Raw genomic sequence first — 20,093 nt, 5'->3', positions numbered from 1 at the left:
CGAAACTCTCATGCATCAAATGGATTCTGTGATTAGTTGTTCCCAAATAGTAGGCAACCATCTGCATAGGCTTACTTAGTTAATCTGGAGACCAATAGAGAATACAGTAGGGACATTTGAAAACAGTAGCTGCACTGTTTCCAGATTATGCCACTAGATGTCATGCAACCCTTATTACAGGTTTTACCTGAATTGGAGAGAGTTATATGCTACTTCTGCAAGTCTATGATGATGATGCTGCTATGCTCTGTTCCAATGAAAACAGTAGAATCCCCCGATTTAAAAAATCACACAGCTGGTCTTCAAGCGGATTTGGATGCTGTCATTCGTCATTTGGCACGCGCTTAAACATCAGTTTTTATTTATGGATAAGACAGAAAAATAAGTGACAACCTTGCCTTAAGAATTGTGCGTCATCTGAAACGCCACTAGACTGGCAGATATTCTAGCTCGGACTGTATCAAATTGAACTGCTAGACGATTATGGCGTTAATAGAATTCATTAGCCAATCAATCTGTCGCGCACAGTGGTTCAACCCGAATGACCGCTGGGTTCTATGCGACTAACCAATCAAAGACCTTCATGAGTGTTGAGCGAGATGCGCGTATTTACAGTCTTCTAAAAGCGTTGGCATAAAACTAGTGTTGGACAAGTCGTTTATCAGAAGGGCGATGCCAGGGATAACCAAGTATAATTTAGTGGATGATGCACAGGACTTGAGGATCCCCATGCACAACGAGGCGGCATTTCACCATGGGGTCTGCTTCGAGGCAAAGGTAATATTACATAGGCTATGAACTACAGTAGCTGCTCATCAAAAAGGGTCTATAGTGTAAGGATGATATGACTGAGCTGAGTTTATAATGAATTGATATCCAAAATGATATTCTTCCAAAATGATATTCTCCCAAAATGTTAGGACAATATAATGATGATAGCTAGATTTACATTTTTATTTCATTTGAATTGTGCCCTAATATTACACTCAACAGTGCGTGTTGATTGAATTCTGATTGCACTGTATTATATGTTACAGTGTGCTTGTTGAAATGTATTCATGAATGTATTATCCTATACCAATTTATCAAATCCATATAGACCTACAGTAGCCTACCCTTTACAATTCATTCAGGATGTATAGTGAACTCCGTTGGACAAGAAGCAGATGAGATCAGAGTAAGAGTTCAAGACTACTCCAGTCACTAATGACAAATCTCATAACTGTGTAAATATTATAGTACATTGGCAGTCTGGAAGTGGGTCGTCCGAATAGCCGAATGGAGATAGTGGCTGCAATGAGAAGGATACGGGTAAGACACTTAAATAATCACTTTATCAATTATCTAGTTATCTGTGGGCCATAATATTACATGTTTTTCTCTCCCTTCCAGTAATGATGCTTTCTCCATATTAGGAATATATCAATGCCTTTCGGATGTCAAGAACTTGGACTGTGTGTGTGTGTGTGTGTGTGGCATGCATGCCCAATATATTTTTAAGATATTAATATTCTACTCGCTCACATTGGAATGGTATCTGCATATCAAACAGAACTACATGGCTTCCTATCAAATATTGCAAATCAATCAATCATAGTATTCTAAGGGTATAAGACTATAATCTCAGTCTAAACCAACCATGTCTTCTAATCCTATAAAACCAATCCTAACCATCTCGCTATTACATTTACATTTTAGTCTTTTAGCAGACGCTCTTATCCAGAGCGACTTACAGTTAGTGAGTGCATACATTTTCATACTGATATAAGGAGTTCTCTTTCTTAATCTTAAAACCAAAATCCTTAAACATCTCTTTAAGAGACGTCCTCCCCGCTGGAGAGATGAGACAGAGATGGCGATGGTGTCTGGCATTAACGGATACTGCAGTGGGCCAGAGTATTACAGTGTTACGGAGAGGATTTAACTGCTGCAGAGTCCGCTGGGAGAGCCAAATGCTCCATTTAATCTAGCCATGCCGCCGCGTCTGTGTGACACAGAGGTCAGTGTCTGTGTGACACAGATGTTGGCCAGTTCCTCAATGACACCCGGAGAGAGACAACTCTTACAGTGAGGGAAAAAAGTATTTGATCCCCTGCTGATTTTGTACGTTTGCCCACTGACAAAGACATGATCAGTCTATAATTTTAATGGTAGGTTTATTTGAACAGTGAGAGACAGAATAACAACAAAAAAATCCAGAAAAACGCATGTCAAAAATGTTATAAACGTTTTTCTGGATTTTTTTGTTGTTATTCTGTCTCTCACTGTTCAAATAAACCTACCATTAAAATTATAGACTGATCATTTCTTTGTCAGTGGGCAAACTTACAAAATCAGCAGGGGATCAAATACTTTTTTCCCTCACTGTATAAGGAGGAAAGTGAAGGGGAATATTGTTTGTGAACATACAGGTGTAGGATTGAAATTTGATCACTTTTTTGTTGCTGAGAATTTTCCTGAACAAAAGGCAATGCAAACTTGTAGTGTATTTGAGGTTTAAAAAGGCTTCTAAAGTTTTTAATTTCCACTTTTACATTTCAGACTTGATTTGCTCTTATGAAAAATGTATCAACCCCTACAAAATGTCCATTAATTATAATCCACATAATAATTCACATTTCCTGTTGCTGCAGGATTATTTTCCTGCTGTAGCAAACTGGCTCAATTTAAGATCCTACATTATGGTGGGAGATTATAATACGGTTGTAAGTACCTCAATGGACGGTAAAGGAAATCACACTACAAACTATCACCCTCATGCACTTAAGGAAATTACGAATATTATGGATATACAGTCGTATGAAAAAGTTTGGGCACCCCTCTGAGGCTGCATAATAATTTACTCTGTCGTCACAGAAAATGATCACAGTGGCATGCCATTCATTTTCTAATAAAAGCTGAGTACTGGGGTATTGTCCAGACAAAGATTTTTAGTATAGCAATATTAATTTGTATGAAATTAAATCAGATGTGAAAAATAGGCTATGCAAAAATGTGGGCACCCTTGTCATTCTGTTGATCTGAATACCTGTAACTACTTAGCACTGATTAATTGGAACACACAATTGGTTTGGTGAGCTCATTAAGCCTTGAACTTCATAGACAAGTGCATCCGATCATGAGAAAAGGTATTTAAGGTGGCCAATTGCAAGTTGTTGTTCTCTTTGACTCTCCTCTGAAGAGTGGCAACATGGGGGCCTCAAAACAACTCTCAAATGACCTGAAAACAAAGATTGTTCAACATTATGGTTTAGGGGAAGGCTACAAAAAGCTATCGCAGAGATGTAAGCTGTCAGTGTCCACTGTGAGGAACATAGTGAGGAAATGGAAGACCACCGGCACAGTTCTTGTTAAGGCCAGAAGTGGCAGGCCAAGTAAAATATCTGAGAGGCAAAGGTGAAGGATGGTGAGAACGGTCAAAAACAGCCCACAGACAACCTCCAACGACCTACAACATAATCTTGCTGCAGATGGTGTCACTGTGCATCGTTCAACAATTCAGCGCACTTTGCACAAGAAGAAGCTGTATGGGAGAGTGATGCGGAAGAAGCCTTTTCTGCACACACGCCACAAACAGAGTCGCTTGAGGTATGCAAACGCACATTTGGACAAGCCAGCTTCATTTTGGAATAAGGTGCTGTGGACTGATGAAACAAAGATTGAGTTATTTGGTCATAACAAGGGGCGTTATGCATGGCGGCAAAAGAACACAGCGTTCCAAGAAAAACACTTGCTACCCACAGTAAAATTTGGTGGGGGTTCCATCATGCTGTGGGGCTGTGTGGCCAGTGCCGGTACTGGGAATCTTGTTAAAGTTGAGGGTCGCATGGATTCCACTCAATATCAGCAGATTCTTGGGAATAATGTTGAAGAATCAGTCACAAAGTTGAAGTTACGCCGGGGCTGGATATTTAAACAAGACAACAACCCAAAACACTGTTCAAAATCTACCCGGGCATTTATGCAGAGGAACAAGTACAATGTTCTGGAATGGCCATCCCAGTCCCCAGACCTGAATATCATTGAGAATCTGTGGGATGATTTGAAAAAAGCCTGTCCATGCTCGGCAACCATCAAACCTAACTGAAGTGGAGATGTTTTGTAAGGAGGAATGGTCCAAAATACCTTCATCCAGACACTCATTAGAGGCTATAGGAAGCATCTAGAGGCTGTTATTTTAGCAAAAGGAGGCTCTACTAAATATTGATGTGATTTTTCTGTTGGGGTGCCCAAATGTATGCACCCGTCTAATTTCGTTTTGATGCATATTGCACATTTTCTGTTAATCCAATAAACCTAATTTCACTACTGAAATATTACTGTCCATCAGTTATTTGATAGATCAAAATGAAATGGCTGATCCAAACACCCAATTATTTATAAATGGAAATTGTCAGGGGTGCCCAAACTTTTTCATACGACTGTATTGGAACTAGTGGATATTTGGAGGCTTAAATATCCTGACCTAGTGAGATATACATGGCAGAGGCTCAATCAAGCTAGTCGTCTTGACTACTTTCTTATGTCATTCTTGCTGGCACCAAAAGTTTTAAAAAAGTGTTGATAGAGGACAGAATGTGGTTGGACCATAAAATAATTGGTATAAACATTACTCTTACAGAAATTCCGCGAGGATATTGGACATTTAATCAAAGCCTACTGGATGACAAATTGTTATTAACCAAGACAGAATAATTGATAACTGATTTTTTCCTACATAACATAGGTACAGCAGATCCCCTTATTGTATGGGACACTTTTAAATGTGCCTTTAGAGGCCGTGCAATTCAATACTCATCTTTATTAAAACAAAAACAATTTAGGTCAAAAGAGTTCATCTTAAAAGAGGAAATAGAGGAACTAACAGTAGAGATAGATACCAATAAAAACTGTAACATAGAGGCACAGAATAAGTTAGAGGAAAAACTCAAATAAATGTATGAACTCATTCAAGAACGATAAAGTGTAATACAGTGGGGCAAAAAAGTATTTAGTCAGCCACCAATTGTGCAAGTTCTCCCACTTAAAAAGATGAGAGAGGCCTGTAATTTTCATCATAGGTACACGTCAACTATGACAGACAAATTGAGAAAAAAAATTCCAGAAAATCCCATTGTAGGATTTTTTATGAATTTATTTGCAAATTATGGTGGAAAATAAGTATTTGGTCACCTACAAACAAGCAAGATTTCTGGCTCTCACAGACCTGTAACAACTTCTTTAAGAAGCTCCTCTGTCCTCCACTCGTTACCTGTATTAATGGCACCTGTTTGAACTTGTTATCAGTATAAAAGACACCTGTCCACAACCTCAAACAGTCACACTCCAAACTCCACTATGGCCAAGACCAAGAGCTGTCAAAGGACACCAGAAACAAAATTGTAGACCTGCACCAGGCTGGGAAGACTGAATCTGCAATAGGTAAGCAGCTTGGTTTGAAGAAATCAACTGTGGGAGCAATTATTAGGAAATGGAAGACATACAAGACCACTGATAATCTCCCTCAATCTGGGGCTCCACGCAAGATCTCACCCCGTGGGGTCAAAATGATCACAAGAACGGTGAGCAAAAAATCCCAGAACCACACGGGGGGACCTAGTGAATGACCTACAGAGAGCTGGGACCAAAGTAACAAAGCCTACCATCAGTAACACACTACGCGCCAGGGACTCAAATCCTGCAGTGCCAGACGTGTCCCCTGCTTAAGCCAGTACATGTCCAGGCCCGTCTGAAGTGCATTTGGATGATCCAGAAGAGGATTGGGAGAATGTCATATGGTCAGATGAAACCAAAATATAACTTTTTGGTAAAAACTCAACTCGTCATGTTTGGAGGACAAAGAATGCTGAGTTGCATCCAAAGAACACCATACCTACTGTGAAGCATGGTGGTGGAAACATCATGCTTTGGGGCTGTTTTTCTGCAAAGGGACCAGGACGACTGATCCGTGTAAAGGAAAGAATGAATGGGGCCATATATCGTGAGATTTTGAGTGAAAACCTCCTTCCATCAGCAAGGGCATTGAAGATGAAACGTGGTTCGGTCTTTCAGCATGACAATGATCCCAAACACACCGCCCGGGCAACGAAGGAGTGGCTTCGTAAGAAGCATTTCAAGGTCCTGGAGTGGCCTCCAGATCTCAACCCCATAGAAAATATTTGGAGGGAGTTGAAAGTCTGTGTTGCCCAGCGACAGCCCCAAAACATCACTGCTCTAGAGGAGAGCTGCATGGAGGAATGGGTCAAAATACCAGCAACAGTGTGTGAAAACCTTGTGAAGACTTACAGAAAACGTTGACCTGTGTCATTGCCAACAAAGGGTATATAACAAAGTATTGAGAAACTTTTGTTATTGACCAAATACTTATTTTCCACCATCATTTGCCAATAAATTCATAAAAAATCCTACAATGTGATTTTCTGGATTTTCTTTTCTCATTTTGTCTGTCATAGTTGATGTGTACCTATGATGAAAATTACAGGCCTCGCTCATCTTTTTAAGTGGGAGAACTTGCACAATTGGTGGCTGACTAAATACTTTTTTTCCCCACTGTATATTATAAAAATAAAGCGAACTAGATGGAATATAGTAAAAAATGCACCAAATTAGTTTTTAATCTACAACATAGAAATGCTACAATATTCTGAAAGAGGAAACAAAGTACTTTAAGCATATGTTTTAATTTCAGTCTCCTCCATTTCCACTAACTGAAGTTAATTGTAAGGATTTTTTTATATTATCGTGTAAAATGAACAGCCACACAGAAAGACTCATGTGAAGGCCTAATTACAGAGGAGGAATTTCTAGATGCAATTAAAGCCTTCAAGTCCAGGAAAACTCCAGGGCTGGATGGCATACCAGTTAAGGTATATCAAATATTTGTCGACGTACTCAAAGGTCCGTTATTAACATGTTTTAACAACTCCTATAAAAATTGTAGACTATCAGATACTCAGCAAGAAGGTCTGATTTCACTATTACTGAAACAGGACCCAGATGATAAATATAAAGATCCAGTCCACCTAAAAAACTGGAGACCCCTTACACTTCAGTGTTGTGATGCCAAAATCCTTGCAAAATGCATAGCCCATAGAATTAAAAAGATATTGTTGGATATTATTCATCCTAATCAGACATGTTTTTTACATGGACGACACATTGGAGATAATATAAGACAAGTACTGGAAACAATAGAACACTATGACAAATCTGGGAATCCAGGCCTTGAATTCATAGCTGACTTTGAAAAGGCCTTTGATAAAGTACAACTGGAATTTATATATAAATGCCTGGACTAGTTCAATTTTGGAGAATCTCTTATACAATGGGTTAAAGTTATGAATAGTACAATGGGTTCAAGTTATGTATAGTAACCTCAGGTGTAAAATAGTAAATAATGGCTACTTCTCAGAATGTATAAAATTGTCAAGAGGAGTAAAACAAGGTTGTCCACTATCGGCATATCTATTTATTATGGCCATCGAAATGTTATCTATTAAAACCAGATCCAACAATAACATCAATGGGCTAAAATTACAACTTTTACATTACCGTGTAGTTTACCAATAAAATGGTTCGACGGTGAAGTGTACTCGGTATTCAAATAAATAAATAATCTCACTACAATACATTTTAATAGAAAGTTAGCCAAATTAGATAAGGTTTTGCTACCATGGAAAGGACAACACCTGTCTATTGTGGAAAAATCACCCTGATTAATTATTTAGTCATATCCCAGTTTACCTGGGGGCCTCCCGAGTGGCGCTGTGGTCCTGGTTCGAGTCCAGGCTCTGTCGCAGCCGGCCGCGACCGGGAGACCCATTGGGCGGCGCACAATTGGCCCAGCGTCGTCCAGGGTAGGGGAGGGTTTGGCCGGCAGGGATGTTCTTGTCCCATCGCGCACTAGCGACTCCTGTGGCGGGCCGGGCACAGTGCACGCTGACTCGGTCACCAGGTGTACAGTCTTTCCTCCGACACATTGGTGCGGCTGGCTTCTGGGTTAAGCGGGCACTGTGTCAAGAAGCAGTGCAGCTCGGTTGGGTTGTGTTTCGGTGGACGCACGACCTTCGCCTCTCCCGTGTCTGTACGGGAGTTGCAGAAATGGTAACTACCAATTGGATACCACAAAATTGGGGGTAAAATACCAACAATAAAAAAATATCCCAGTTTACCTATCTACTTATGGCCCTGCCTACACCTAACAACTTGTTTTTTTTAATTATATGAGCAAAAATTATTCCACTTTATTTGGAACAAAAAGCCAGACAAAAGGGGCCTATTTATAAAATGAATATGAATTCGGAGGGCAGAAATTATTAAATATTAAAGCATTGGACCTCTCACTAAAGGCTTCAGTCATACAAAATCTATACTTAAATCAGAACTGGTTCTCTAGCAGATTAGTAAGAATGGCTCACCCCGTGTTCTAGAATGGCCTTTTTCTCTTCATTCAGATTACAACCTCTCACTTTAGGTTATTTGAAAATGAAATAGTCTCCAAAATATCACTTTTTTAAAAACAAGCCATAGAAAAGCTCCAGAGAAGACAGAACAAACATTAGAACAAATATTATGGTTAAACTCAAATATACTAATTTATAAAAGGTGTTTCAAAAACGGTATAATCTTTGTAAATGGTATTATAAATAGGACTGGTGTAGTTATGTCACACATGCAGTTCACGAAAATATATGGAAATGTCTGCTCTATCCAAAATTACAACCACCGGATTGCAGCATTACCGAAAAAATGGAGGAGGCAAGTGGAAAGGGGAGAAGGTAAGGAAGTTGTCTGTCAGCCCTGCATTAAAGACCGAAATTGGCTCAAGAAAATTGTGAGAAATGAAAAGTATACCAGTTTAATTTAAGGACCAAAAAATGGACAGCTGCACCATACAGGCAAAATAGTTGGGAACTGATACACAAAACGACGCCAGATTCAAGTTTTTCAATTTAAATGATTATACAAAATTCTTGCAACCAATAGAATGTTATGTATATGGACAATACAACCATCACAGCTCTGCAGATTTTTCTGCGAAGATACAGAATCATTAGATCACTTGTTTTGGTACTGCCCATATGTAGCTTGTTTTCGGTTGCAGGTTCAGCAATGGCAGAAAAATTGCAACATTTAACTTGGAGCTAACTCTGCAAATAGCGCTGCTGGGTGATTTGATAAGTCATAGTCAATCGATCAATAATATAATAATACTCTTAGCTAAGGGGTTTATCTTTAATTTACAATCTGTAGAAACTATGAGAATAGAAAGGTTCAGAACCTTTGTGAAACATCACAGCACAGTGGAAAAATGTATGGCAGCTAGAAATCTAAACTGGATGGTGTTCAGAGATAGATGGGAGGGGTTGAGGGTAGCTGAAGGCTGGGCCTAAAAACAAAGAAAAGATAACTAATGTAAAATATACTGTCCGTGGAATGTATGTAGTATGTATAAACTGGAGGTGGAAGCCTAAGTATTGTTGTCCATTAGTTTACTCCAATTAGGGAAGGGCTGGTAGGGTTAGGGGAAAATAATAAAGAAGGAAAATATATTAAAGAATATATATTTAGAATAATATATATTTTAGCAAAAAAAATATATACGGGGGATTGGAAATGATGCAGACAATTACATTGATAGAAGCCACAATCTATTTGCAATATTAAAGCTGATCTACCCCCCCACATCCGTGATAGAATAAAGTAAGTGTTTATCAAAGTCATCCTTCTTGGACTAGGTTCCCTTGTTGGCGTACATTGAGAGACAACTTCTGTGATGAGGTGATTTCGAAGGACTCAGGCGCAGGAGGGTAAATCACAGAATAACAGGATTTATTCTGAAACACAGAGTTACGCAGTAATGCGTAAAAACACTCCAGTGGGCAAAACAGGCGCACTGGAAAATACAAGGCACAGAGGGAATATTCCCGGCGATACAAAATACACGGAGCTCCACCAAGCTTCTCTCTCCTCCACAGTAAACAATCACACACAAAGACAAGGGGGCATAGGGAACACTTATACAGGTAATGATGAGGGGATATGAACCAGGTGTGTGTAGTCAACAAGACAAAACAAATGGAATGATGAGATGAGGAGCGGCAGTGGCTAGAAGGCCGGTGACGACGAACGCCGAAGCCTGCCCGAACAAGGAGAGGTGGCAGCTTCGGAGGAAGTCGTGACAACTTCTTAGGAGGAAAGTCAAATTGAGTATCCTGTAGGAAAATAATGAAATTAGGCCCAGGAAGCGTTGATTGAGGTCATCCGAGAGACAACTTCTGAAGAAAGTGAAGTGGAACATATCCTTTGTGAACTTTGGGGCCCAACAAGTGTTTATTACAGTCATTCTTATTGGATCAGATTCCACTTCCCTTGTTGGCATTCAATAAAAGGAAGAAAAGGGGGAAAGTAAATTGTCCTCTGTGAACATAATGCCATTGGGCTCAACGAGCGTTTAGTGTTTATCAAAGTCATCCTTCCTGGGCCAAGTCCCCTTGTTGGTGTACAGTAGAGGACATGGCCTACTCTACTTTATGGTGGAAAAGTTAGCCTGGTCCCAGATCTCTTTGTGCTGCCAGCACATACGTATCTGAAACCGGGCTAGGAAAGATTGCATCGGCTGGGACAAAAAACACCACATCCATTCTTCAGGCATTGCTGCCTTCCAAATCCCATACAATAGCATAAAGAGGGGGAATACCAGAATGCCAGGATATGTTCTCTATTTCTAGGTTTCAGGAGGCAGAGCTTTGTTGATGCCCATGAAAATAATGAGAACCATCCTCTCTATGTTCCAGCTCATTTCCCACTGTCAGGATACAGGAAGTAGATGGCTGTGTGGGGGTGGATGGTGGCGTGTAGCCCCAGGGTCTGTAGGGCTGTGTGGGGGTGGAGGGTGGTGTGTAGCCCCGGGGTCTGTAGGGCTGTGTGGGGGTGGAGGGTGGTGTGTAGCCCCTGGGTCTGTAGGGCTGTGTGGGGGTGGATGGTGGCGTGTAGCCCCTGGGTCTGTAGGGCTGTGTGGGGGTGGATGGTGGCGTGTAGCCCCGGGGTCTGTAGGGCTGTGTGGGGGCGTGTAGCCCCAGGGTCTGTAGGGCTGTGTGGGGGTGGATGGTGGTGTGTAGCCCCTGGGTCTGTAGGGCTGTGTGGGGGTGGATGGTGGCGTGTAGCCCCTGGGTCTGTAGGGCTGTGTGGGGGTGGATGGTGGCGTGTAGCCCCGGGGTCTGTAGGGCTGTGTGGGGGCGTGTAGCCCCGGGGTCTGTAGGGCTGTGTGGGGGTGGATGGTGGCATGTAGCCCCTGGGTCTGTAGGGCTGTGTGGGGGTGGATGGTGGCGTGTATCTGGTTGTCCATCCCGTCCCTCACCTCTGGCTCTGGTATAATATCCTTTTCACATCACTGAACCGAACCGAGCTGAGCTGAGCCAGGCTGTACTGTGCTGACCAGGTTCCTAACCGGATCTCCTGTGTACAACAAAGCTGTATTATCAAATCAAATCAAATCAAACTTTATTGGTTGCAAACACAGTTTAGCAGATGTTATAGCGGGTGCCGCAAAATCCTTATGTTACTGGCTCCTAACAATGCAGTAAAATGTACACAAATAATACACAAATAATAATGAAAGTACACAAATAATAATGAAAAAATAAATAAATCGGAACAAATCTAATTAACAACCCAAATAGCACTGTAACAGTAATCCAGATGCAATCTATACGTATCTACACCAGATGAATTTACACAATATGTACTAAGAATGATACAGTTGAAGTCGGAAGATTACATACACTTAGGTTGGAGTCATTAAAACTTGTTTTTCAACCACTCCACAAATTTCTTGTTAACAAACTATAGTTTTGGCAAGTCGGTTAGGACATCTACTTTGTGCATGACACAAGTACTTTTTTCAACAATTGTTTACAGACAGATTATTTCACTTATTATTTACTGTATCACAATTCCAGTGGGTCAGAAGTTTACATACACTAAGTTGACTGTGCCTTTAAACAGCTTGGAAAATTCCAGAAAATGATGTTATGTCTTTAGAAGCTTCTGATAGGCTAATTGACATCATTTGAGTGAATTGGAGGTGTACCTGTGGATGTATTTCAAGGCCTACCTTCAAACTCAGTGCCTCTTTGCTTGACATCATGGGAAAATCTAAAGAAATCAGCCAAGACCTCAGAATTGTTTTTGTAAACCTCCACAAGTCTGGTTCATCCTTGGGAGCAATTTCCAAATGCCTGAAGGTACCACGTTCATCTGTACAAACAATAGTATGCAAGTATAAACACCATGGGACCACGCAGCCATCATACCGCTCAGGAAGGAGACGCGTTCTGTCTCTTAGAAATTAACGTACTTTGGTGCGAAAAGTGCAAATCAATCCCAGAACAACAGCAAAGGACCTTGTGAAGATGCTGGAGGAAACAGGTACAAAAGTATCTATATCCATAGTAAAACGAGTCCTATATCGACATACCTGAAAGGCCGCTCAGCAAGGAAGAAGCCACTGCTCCAAAATGGCCATAAAAAAGCCAGACTACGGTTTGTAACTGCACATGGGAACAAAGATCGTACTTTTTGGAGAAATGTCCTCTGGTCTGGTGAAACAAAAATAGAACCGTTTGGCCATTATGACCATCGTTATGTTTGGAGGAAAAAGGGGGTTGCTTGCAAGCCGAAGAACGCCATCCCAACCGTGAAGCACGGGGGTGGCAGCATCATGCTGTGGGGGTGCTTTGCTGCAGGAGGTACTGGTGCACTTCACAAAATAGATGGTATCATGAGGAAGGAAAATTATGTGGATATATTGAAGCAACATCTCAAGACATCAGTCAGGAAGTTAAAGCTTGGTCGCAAATTGATCTTCCAAATGGACAATGACCCCAAGCATACTTCCTAAGTTGTGGAAAAATGGCTTAAGGACAACAAAGTCAAGGTATTGGAGTGGCCATCACAAAGCCCTGACCTCAATCCTATAGAACATTTGTGGGCAGAACTGAAAAGTGTGTGCGAGTAAGGAGGCCTACAAACCTGACTCAGTTACACCAGCTCTGTCAAGAGGAATGGGCCAAAATTCACCCAACTTATTGTGGGAAGCTTGTGGAAGGTTACCCGAAACGTTTGACCCAAGTTAAACAATTTAAAGACAATGCTACCAAATACTAATTGAGTGTATGTAAACTTCTGAACCACTGGGAATGTGATGAAAGAAATAATAGCTGAAATAAATAATTCCCTCTACTATTATTCTGACATTTCACATTCTTAAAATAAAGTGGGGATCCTAACTGACCTAAAACAGGGAATGATTACTAGGATTAAATGTCAGGAATTGTGAAAAACTGAGTTTAAATGTATTTGGCTAAGGTAGCTTAGTGGTTAAGCGCGTTGTGCCAGTAACCGAAAGGTCACTGGTTCTAATCCCCGAGCCGATTAGGTGAAAAGTCTGTTGATGTGCCCTTGAGCAAGGCACTTAACCCTAATTGCTCCTGTAAGTTGCTCTTAATTATAGCATCTGCTAAATGACATAAAAAATAAAAAATAAATAAGGTGTATGTAAACATCCGACTTCAACTGTATAAATATGGCATGAAAATCTGATCATTGTCTGCAGCCGTCTCTGATCGTAGTGTGTGGTGGTCGGTGAACCCTCAAAGAGTGTGCAAAGCTGTCATTAAGGCAAAGGGTGGCTATTTGAAGAATCTCAAATATAACATATATTTTGATTTGTTTAACACTTTTTTGGTTACTACATGATTCCATATGTGTTATTTCATAGTTTTGATGTCTTCACTATTATTCTACAATGTAAAAAATAATAAAAAATAAAGAAAAACCCTTGAATGAGTAGGTGTGTCCAAACTTTTGACCGGTAGTGTATCTAATTGACATTTTCCCCGCAGTATGAATTCAAATTGAAGAACATTAAGAAGAAGAAAGTCAACATCATCGTGTCTGCAGATGGTGTAAGGGTGGTTTTGAGAAAAAAAAAAAAGGTAAGTCCCCTTTGACAGATAAAACCCTGATGAAGACAGAGTGTCAGAACGTTGTTCTTTATTATGAATTATTGTATCATTGTATTGCAGACCTTTTCTTAGTCCCCTTCAACTTACATTGTATGAGCTTGACTGTCTTGTGTAGTGTCCATAGTGCACACCAACATCAATTATTGTATTACACTGAAGTCAATTATACATACAGTGCATTCGTAAAGTATTCAGACCCCTTGACTTTTTCACATTTCGTTAAGTTACAGCCTTATTCTAAAATGGATTAAATTAAAAATAAAAATCCTCATCAATCTACACACAATACCCCATAATGACAAAGTGAAAACAGGTTTTTAGAATTGTTTGCACATTTATTAAAAATTTAAAACAGAAATACTTGATTTACATAACTATTCAGACCCTTTGCTATGAGACTCAAAATTGAGCTCAGGTGCATTCTGTTTCCATTGATCATCCTTGAGATGTTTCTACAACTCGATTGGAGTCCACCTTTGGTCAATTCAATTGATTGGTCATGATTAGGAAAGGCACACACCTGTCTATATAAGGTCCCACAGTTGACAGTGCATGTCAGAGCAAAAACCAAGCCATGAGGTCAAAGGAATTGTCCGTAGAGCTCCGAGACAGGTTTGTGTCGAGGCACAGATCTGGGGAAGGGTACCAAAAACGTTCTTCAGCATTGAAGGTTCCCAAGAACACAGTGGCGTCCATCATTCTAAAATGGAAGAAGTTTGGAACCACCAAGACTCTTCCTAGAGCTGGCCGCCCGGCCAACCCGAGCAATCGGGGGAGAAGGGCCTTGGTCAGGGAGGTGACCAATAACCCGATGGTTACTCTGACAGAGCTCCAGAGTTCCTCTGTGGAGATGGGAGAACCTTCCAGAAGGACAACCATCTCTGCAGCACTCCACCAAACAGGCCTTTATGGTAGAGTGGCCAGACGGAAGCCACTCCTCAGTAAAAGGCACATGACAGCCCGCTTGGAGTATGCCAAAAGGCACCTAAAGGACTCTCAGACCATGAGAAACAAGATTCTCTGGTTTGATGAAATCAAGATTGAACTCTTTGGCCTGAATGCCAAGTGTCACGTCTGGAGGAAACCTGGCACCATCCCTATGGTGAAGCATGGTGCTGGCAACATCATGCTGTGGGGATGTTTTTGAGCGGCAGGGACTGGGAGACTAGTCAGGATCGAGGCAAAGATGAATGGAGCAAAATACAGTGAGATCCTTGATGAATACCTGCTCCAGAGTATTCAGGACCTCAGACTGGGACAAAAGTTCACCTTCCAACAGGACAACGACCCTAAGCACACAGCCAAGACAATGCAGGAGTGGCTTCGGGACAAGTCTCTGAATGTCCTTAAGTGGGCCGCCAGAGCCCGGACTTGAACCTGATCGAACATCTCTGGAGAGACCTGAAAACAGCTGTGCAGTGACGCTCCCCATCCAACCTAACAGAGCTTGAGAGGATCTGCAGAGAAGAATGGGAGAAACTCCCCAAATACAAGTGTGCCAAGCTTGTAGCGTCATACCCAAGAAGACTCAAGGCTGTAATCCCTGCCAAGGGTGCTTCAACAAAGTACTGAGTAAAGGGTCTGGAAACGTATGTAAATGTGATATTTCTATAATTGTTTTATAAATTTGCAAACATTTCTAAAAATGTGTTTTTGCTTTGTCATTATGGGGTATTGTGTGTAGATTGATGAGGGGGGGAAAAAAACAATTTAATCCATTTTAGAATAAGGCTGTAAGTGAAGGGGTCTGAATACTTTCCGAATGCATTGTACATCTACAGTTTCTGCGTTAAGAAAAAATTTCTCAGCCCATTATACTGAAGGGCTAGATTTAGTAAACGTTTTCACCAGTGTGAAGTGTGTAACTGTTATTTTCCAGAGACAAATGTTTTTTTGTAAAAAGACAGTTTTATGATCAACATTCTTTGCATATGGTGGCGGAATGGCTTATGGATGCGGAATGTGTTGATTTGCCGAAAGTTGGAATGCCATAGCTCTCTGTCCTTCATGGAAGCTACAAGGTCCTCCATCTTGAGTGTCTCTGCAGATGGAAAAAGTTTAAGTCCATATTTATTTTAGGTGAAACACTTCATAAATCTATCCCTAAGTCATAAATCATAGAAGTGAATTTCTGCATTTTGTAAGTGGTTGTTCTCTGGTTGTCTTCCAGAGGAAAGAGTGGTCATGGGATGACAACACAGTCATGATAACACAAGACCCCATCTATAGGTAAGGACATGGTCAAAGTGTCCTCAAACATAACACCCTTTTTAAAAGTCCAATGCAGGCATTTTATCTCAATATCAAATCATTTCTGGGTAAAAATTAAGTACCTTACTGAGACACAGGAAAATCATGTTTTTGACTGCACAGCATTTTGGGCCGTATATTTACACTTTGGCCCATTGATGACTATTGGTTGAGTCGTTAAAGGCCCAGTAAAGTCAAAATTCAGTTTTTCCTGTGTTTTATATCATATTGTACAACAGCTGATGAAACCAACACTGTAAAAGTGTGGTGACCGAAGTCAGCGTGCACGCCCACCACAAGGAGTCACTAGAGCGCAATGGGACAAGGACATCCCGGCTGGCCAAACTCTCCCCTTACCCGGATGACGCTGGGACAATTGTGCGTCGCCTCATGGGTCTCCCGGTCACGGCCGGCTGCAACACAGCCCAGGATCGAACCCTGATCTGTAGTGACGCCTCTAGCACTGTGACGCAGTGCCTTAGACTGCTGTGACACTCGGGAGGCCCCTGAAAATACAATCTACATAGGACATTCTAATCAGCAGGTTGCATGGACGGACAATGTTGGCTTGCCTGGTGACATCACCAGGCGGTAAATTGGTTAATAGACCAATTACAAAGAGAGTTCCAGACCTCTCTGCCAATAACAGATAGTTTTCAGTTTTCCCCCTCCCCACTCAGAACACTCCCAGAGAGTCCTAGCACAATTATTTGTTGAGAAATCGTTTTTACTAAAAATATATTTTTGACCATTTTAATGGAAAACTATTACAGTAAGTTACTTAATTGTTACAGAGAAATTATTTGATATTGATATAAAAACCGTTGCATTGAAATCAATCAAATTCTCATGATCAAGACATATTCCCTGTCTCATTTAGGATTTTCTATGTGTCACATGACGCCCAGGACTTGAAGATCTTCAGTTACATTGCGAGAGATGGACAGAGCAACATGTTCCTTTGTAATGTATTCAAATCCAAGAGGAAGGTAAGACCTTAGAGATCCTGAAATTCTACAGTGCCTTCAGAGAGTATTCACACTGCCTTTACTTTTTCCACATTTTGTTGTGTTACAAAGTGGGATTAAAATTGTTTTAACAATCTACATAAAATACTCTGTAATGTCAAAGTGGAAGACAAATTCTAACATTTGTAAAACATTTATGAAAAATAAAACACTAATATACTTTATCATGATTAGATAAGTATTCAATCCCCTGAGTCAATACATGTTAGAATCACCTTTGGCAGCGATTACAGCTGTGAGTCATTCTGTGTAAATGTCTAAGAGCTTTGTACACCTAGATTGTACAATATTTGAACATTATTCTTTAAAAAAATATTCAAGCTCTGTCAAGTTGGTTGTTGATCATTGCTAGACCGCCATTTTCAAATATTGCCATAGATTTTCAAGCCGATTTAAGTCAACACTGTAACTAGGCCACTCAGGAACATTCAATGTCGTCTTGGTAAGCAACTCCAGTGTATATTTGGCATTTTGTTTTAGGTTATTGTCCTGCTGAAAGGTGAATTTGTCTCCCAGTGTCTGTTGGAAAGCAGACTGAATCAGGTTTTCCTCTAGGATTTTGCCTGTGCTTAGCTCTATTCCGTTTCTTTTTATTATAAAAATCTCCCTAGTCCTTGCCGATGATAAGCATACCCATAACATGATGCAGCCACCACCATGCTTGAAATTATGAAGAGTGGTACTTAAAGATGTGTCGTGTTAGATTTGCTCCAAACATAACGCTTTGTATTCAGGACATAAAGTTAATTTCTTTGCCACATTTTTTGGAAGTTTTACTTTAGTGCCTTATTGCAAATAGGATGCATGTCTTGGAATATTTGCATTCTGTACAGGCTTCCTTCTTTTCACTCTGTAAATTAAGTTAGTATTGTGGAGTAACTACAATGATGTTGATCCATCCTCAGTTTTCTTCTATCACAGTCATTAAACTCTGTAACTGTTTTAAAGTCACCATTGGCCTCATGGTGAAATCCCTGAGTTATTTCCTTCCACTCTGGCAACTGAGTTAGGAAGGACACCTGTATCTTTGTAGTGACTGGGTGTATTGATACACCATCCAAAGTGTAATTAATAACTTCACCATGCTCAAAGGGATATTCAATGTCTGCTTTTTTATTTTTACCGATCTACCAATATCTGCCCTTCTTTGTGAGGCATTGGAAAACCTCCCTGGTCTTTGTGGTTGAATCTGTGTTTGAAATTCACTGCTCGACTGGGGGTACAGAGATGACGTAATCGTTTAAAAAATAATGTTAAACACTATTATTGCACACAGAGTGAGTCCATGCAATTTATTATGTGACTTGTTAAGCACATTTGTACTCCTGAACTTATTTAGGCTTGCCGTAGCAAAGGGGTTGAATACTTATTTACTCAAGACATTTCAGCTTTTCATTTTTAATGAATTTGTTTTCATTTATAAAAACATAATTCCACTTTGTGTGTAGCCCAGTGACTAAAACATCTACATTTAATCCATTTTAAATTCAGGCTATAACACAAAATGTGGAAAGAGTGAAGGGGTGTGAATACTTTCTATATATGTTCTATGTAATTCTATGGTTAAGACAGTGTGCATCTCTGTGGGAGTGGGCTGGGTATGAGATGTAAATTATCCACAGGATCCAGATCAGTGGCATATAATCAGTTATATACAATCTGTGGTATATAATCCGTGTTATATAATCCGTGGTATATGGTCCGTGGTATATAATCCGTGGTATATGGTCCGTGGTATATGGTCCGTGGTATATGATCCGTGGTATATAATCCGTGGTATATAATCCGTGGTATATGATCCGTTGTATATAATCTGTGGTATATGGTCCGTGGTATAAAATCCGTGGTATATGATCCGTGGTAAATAATCTCAATAGAGAGCTTTGTCTATACACAAACACACACACACACACACACACACATTGTCTCATCTACAAGATCACAGTTGCACACAGTACACACACCTGAAGACTTTCAACTCTGCATGATAGAGAAATGCTTGTAGAAAATAATGGCATGTGACTACCCCATAGCTGCATATCAAACGGCGCCAATTTGATTCATAACAAAAGTGGTCTAAGGCACTGCATCTCAGTGCTTGAGGTGTCACTACAGACCCCCTGGTTCGAAACCAGGCTGTATCACAACCGGCCGTGATTGGGAGTCCCATAGGGCGGCGCACAATTGGCCCGGCGTTGTCCGGGTTTGGCCGGTGTAGGTCGTCATTGTAAATAAGAATTTGTTCTTAACTGACTTGCCTAGTAAATTAATAAAAAATAAAAATGGATACCAGACATGTACTGTTGACAGTGACTGAGTGAAGCAGCATACTAATTCGTCACAAATGGCACCCTATTCCCTATTGGGGAATGTGGGCCCTGGTCAAAAGTAGTGCAATACATAGGGAACGGGATGCAGTTAGAGAGCGAGGTCGAGATGAAAGAGGCTTTTAATTCTGTACTTGGTGACATTTTGCAACCAGTACCACCTACCATCTTTACCAGAGAGTAAAGACACAGGGCGTAATCCTGTATCTAGTGTAGTCGTGCCTCTCAGATGCCTCCAGCCTCTACGGTCCTCTGTAGCTCAGCTGGTAGAGCACGGCGCTTGTAACGTCAGTTACAGTGGGTTCGATACCAGGGACCACCCATACGTAAAAATGTATGCACGCATGACTGTAAGTCGCTTTAGATAAAAGCGTCTGCTAAACGGCATATTATTATTTATTATCTCGGGCTTCCAGATCAAACTTTGTCCAGAGGAGTGGAGGCTGAACTGCTGATTCTGC

The 20,093-nt window shown here is 40.7% G+C and overlaps 1 protein-coding gene across 1 annotated transcript in view; it reads left to right on the top strand.

Annotated features, from left to right (window-relative positions):
* Positions 1-327: 327 nt before the first annotated feature.
* Positions 328-20,093, top strand: part of LOC121581431 (carboxyl-terminal PDZ ligand of neuronal nitric oxide synthase protein-like) — a 32,185-nt gene continuing 12,419 nt past the window's right edge. The window contains exons 1-5 of the mRNA XM_041896929.1: positions 328-777; positions 1,240-1,311; positions 13,905-13,997; positions 16,183-16,256; positions 17,158-17,266. Coding sequence (XP_041752863.1) covers positions 673-777; positions 1,240-1,311; positions 13,905-13,997; positions 16,183-16,256; positions 17,158-17,266 — 453 coding nt within the window. The 5' untranslated portion in view covers positions 328-672. The remainder of the gene's footprint in view (positions 778-1,239; positions 1,312-13,904; positions 13,998-16,182; positions 16,257-17,157; positions 17,267-20,093) is intronic.

The sequence above is a fragment of the Coregonus clupeaformis genome, chromosome 14 (genome assembly GCF_020615455.1).
Source record: "Coregonus clupeaformis isolate EN_2021a chromosome 14, ASM2061545v1, whole genome shotgun sequence".
NCBI lineage: Eukaryota > Metazoa > Chordata > Actinopteri > Salmoniformes > Salmonidae > Coregonus > Coregonus clupeaformis.
The sequence above is the reverse complement of the archived record's forward strand: the minus strand, read 5'-3'. Positions and strand labels throughout refer to the sequence as shown.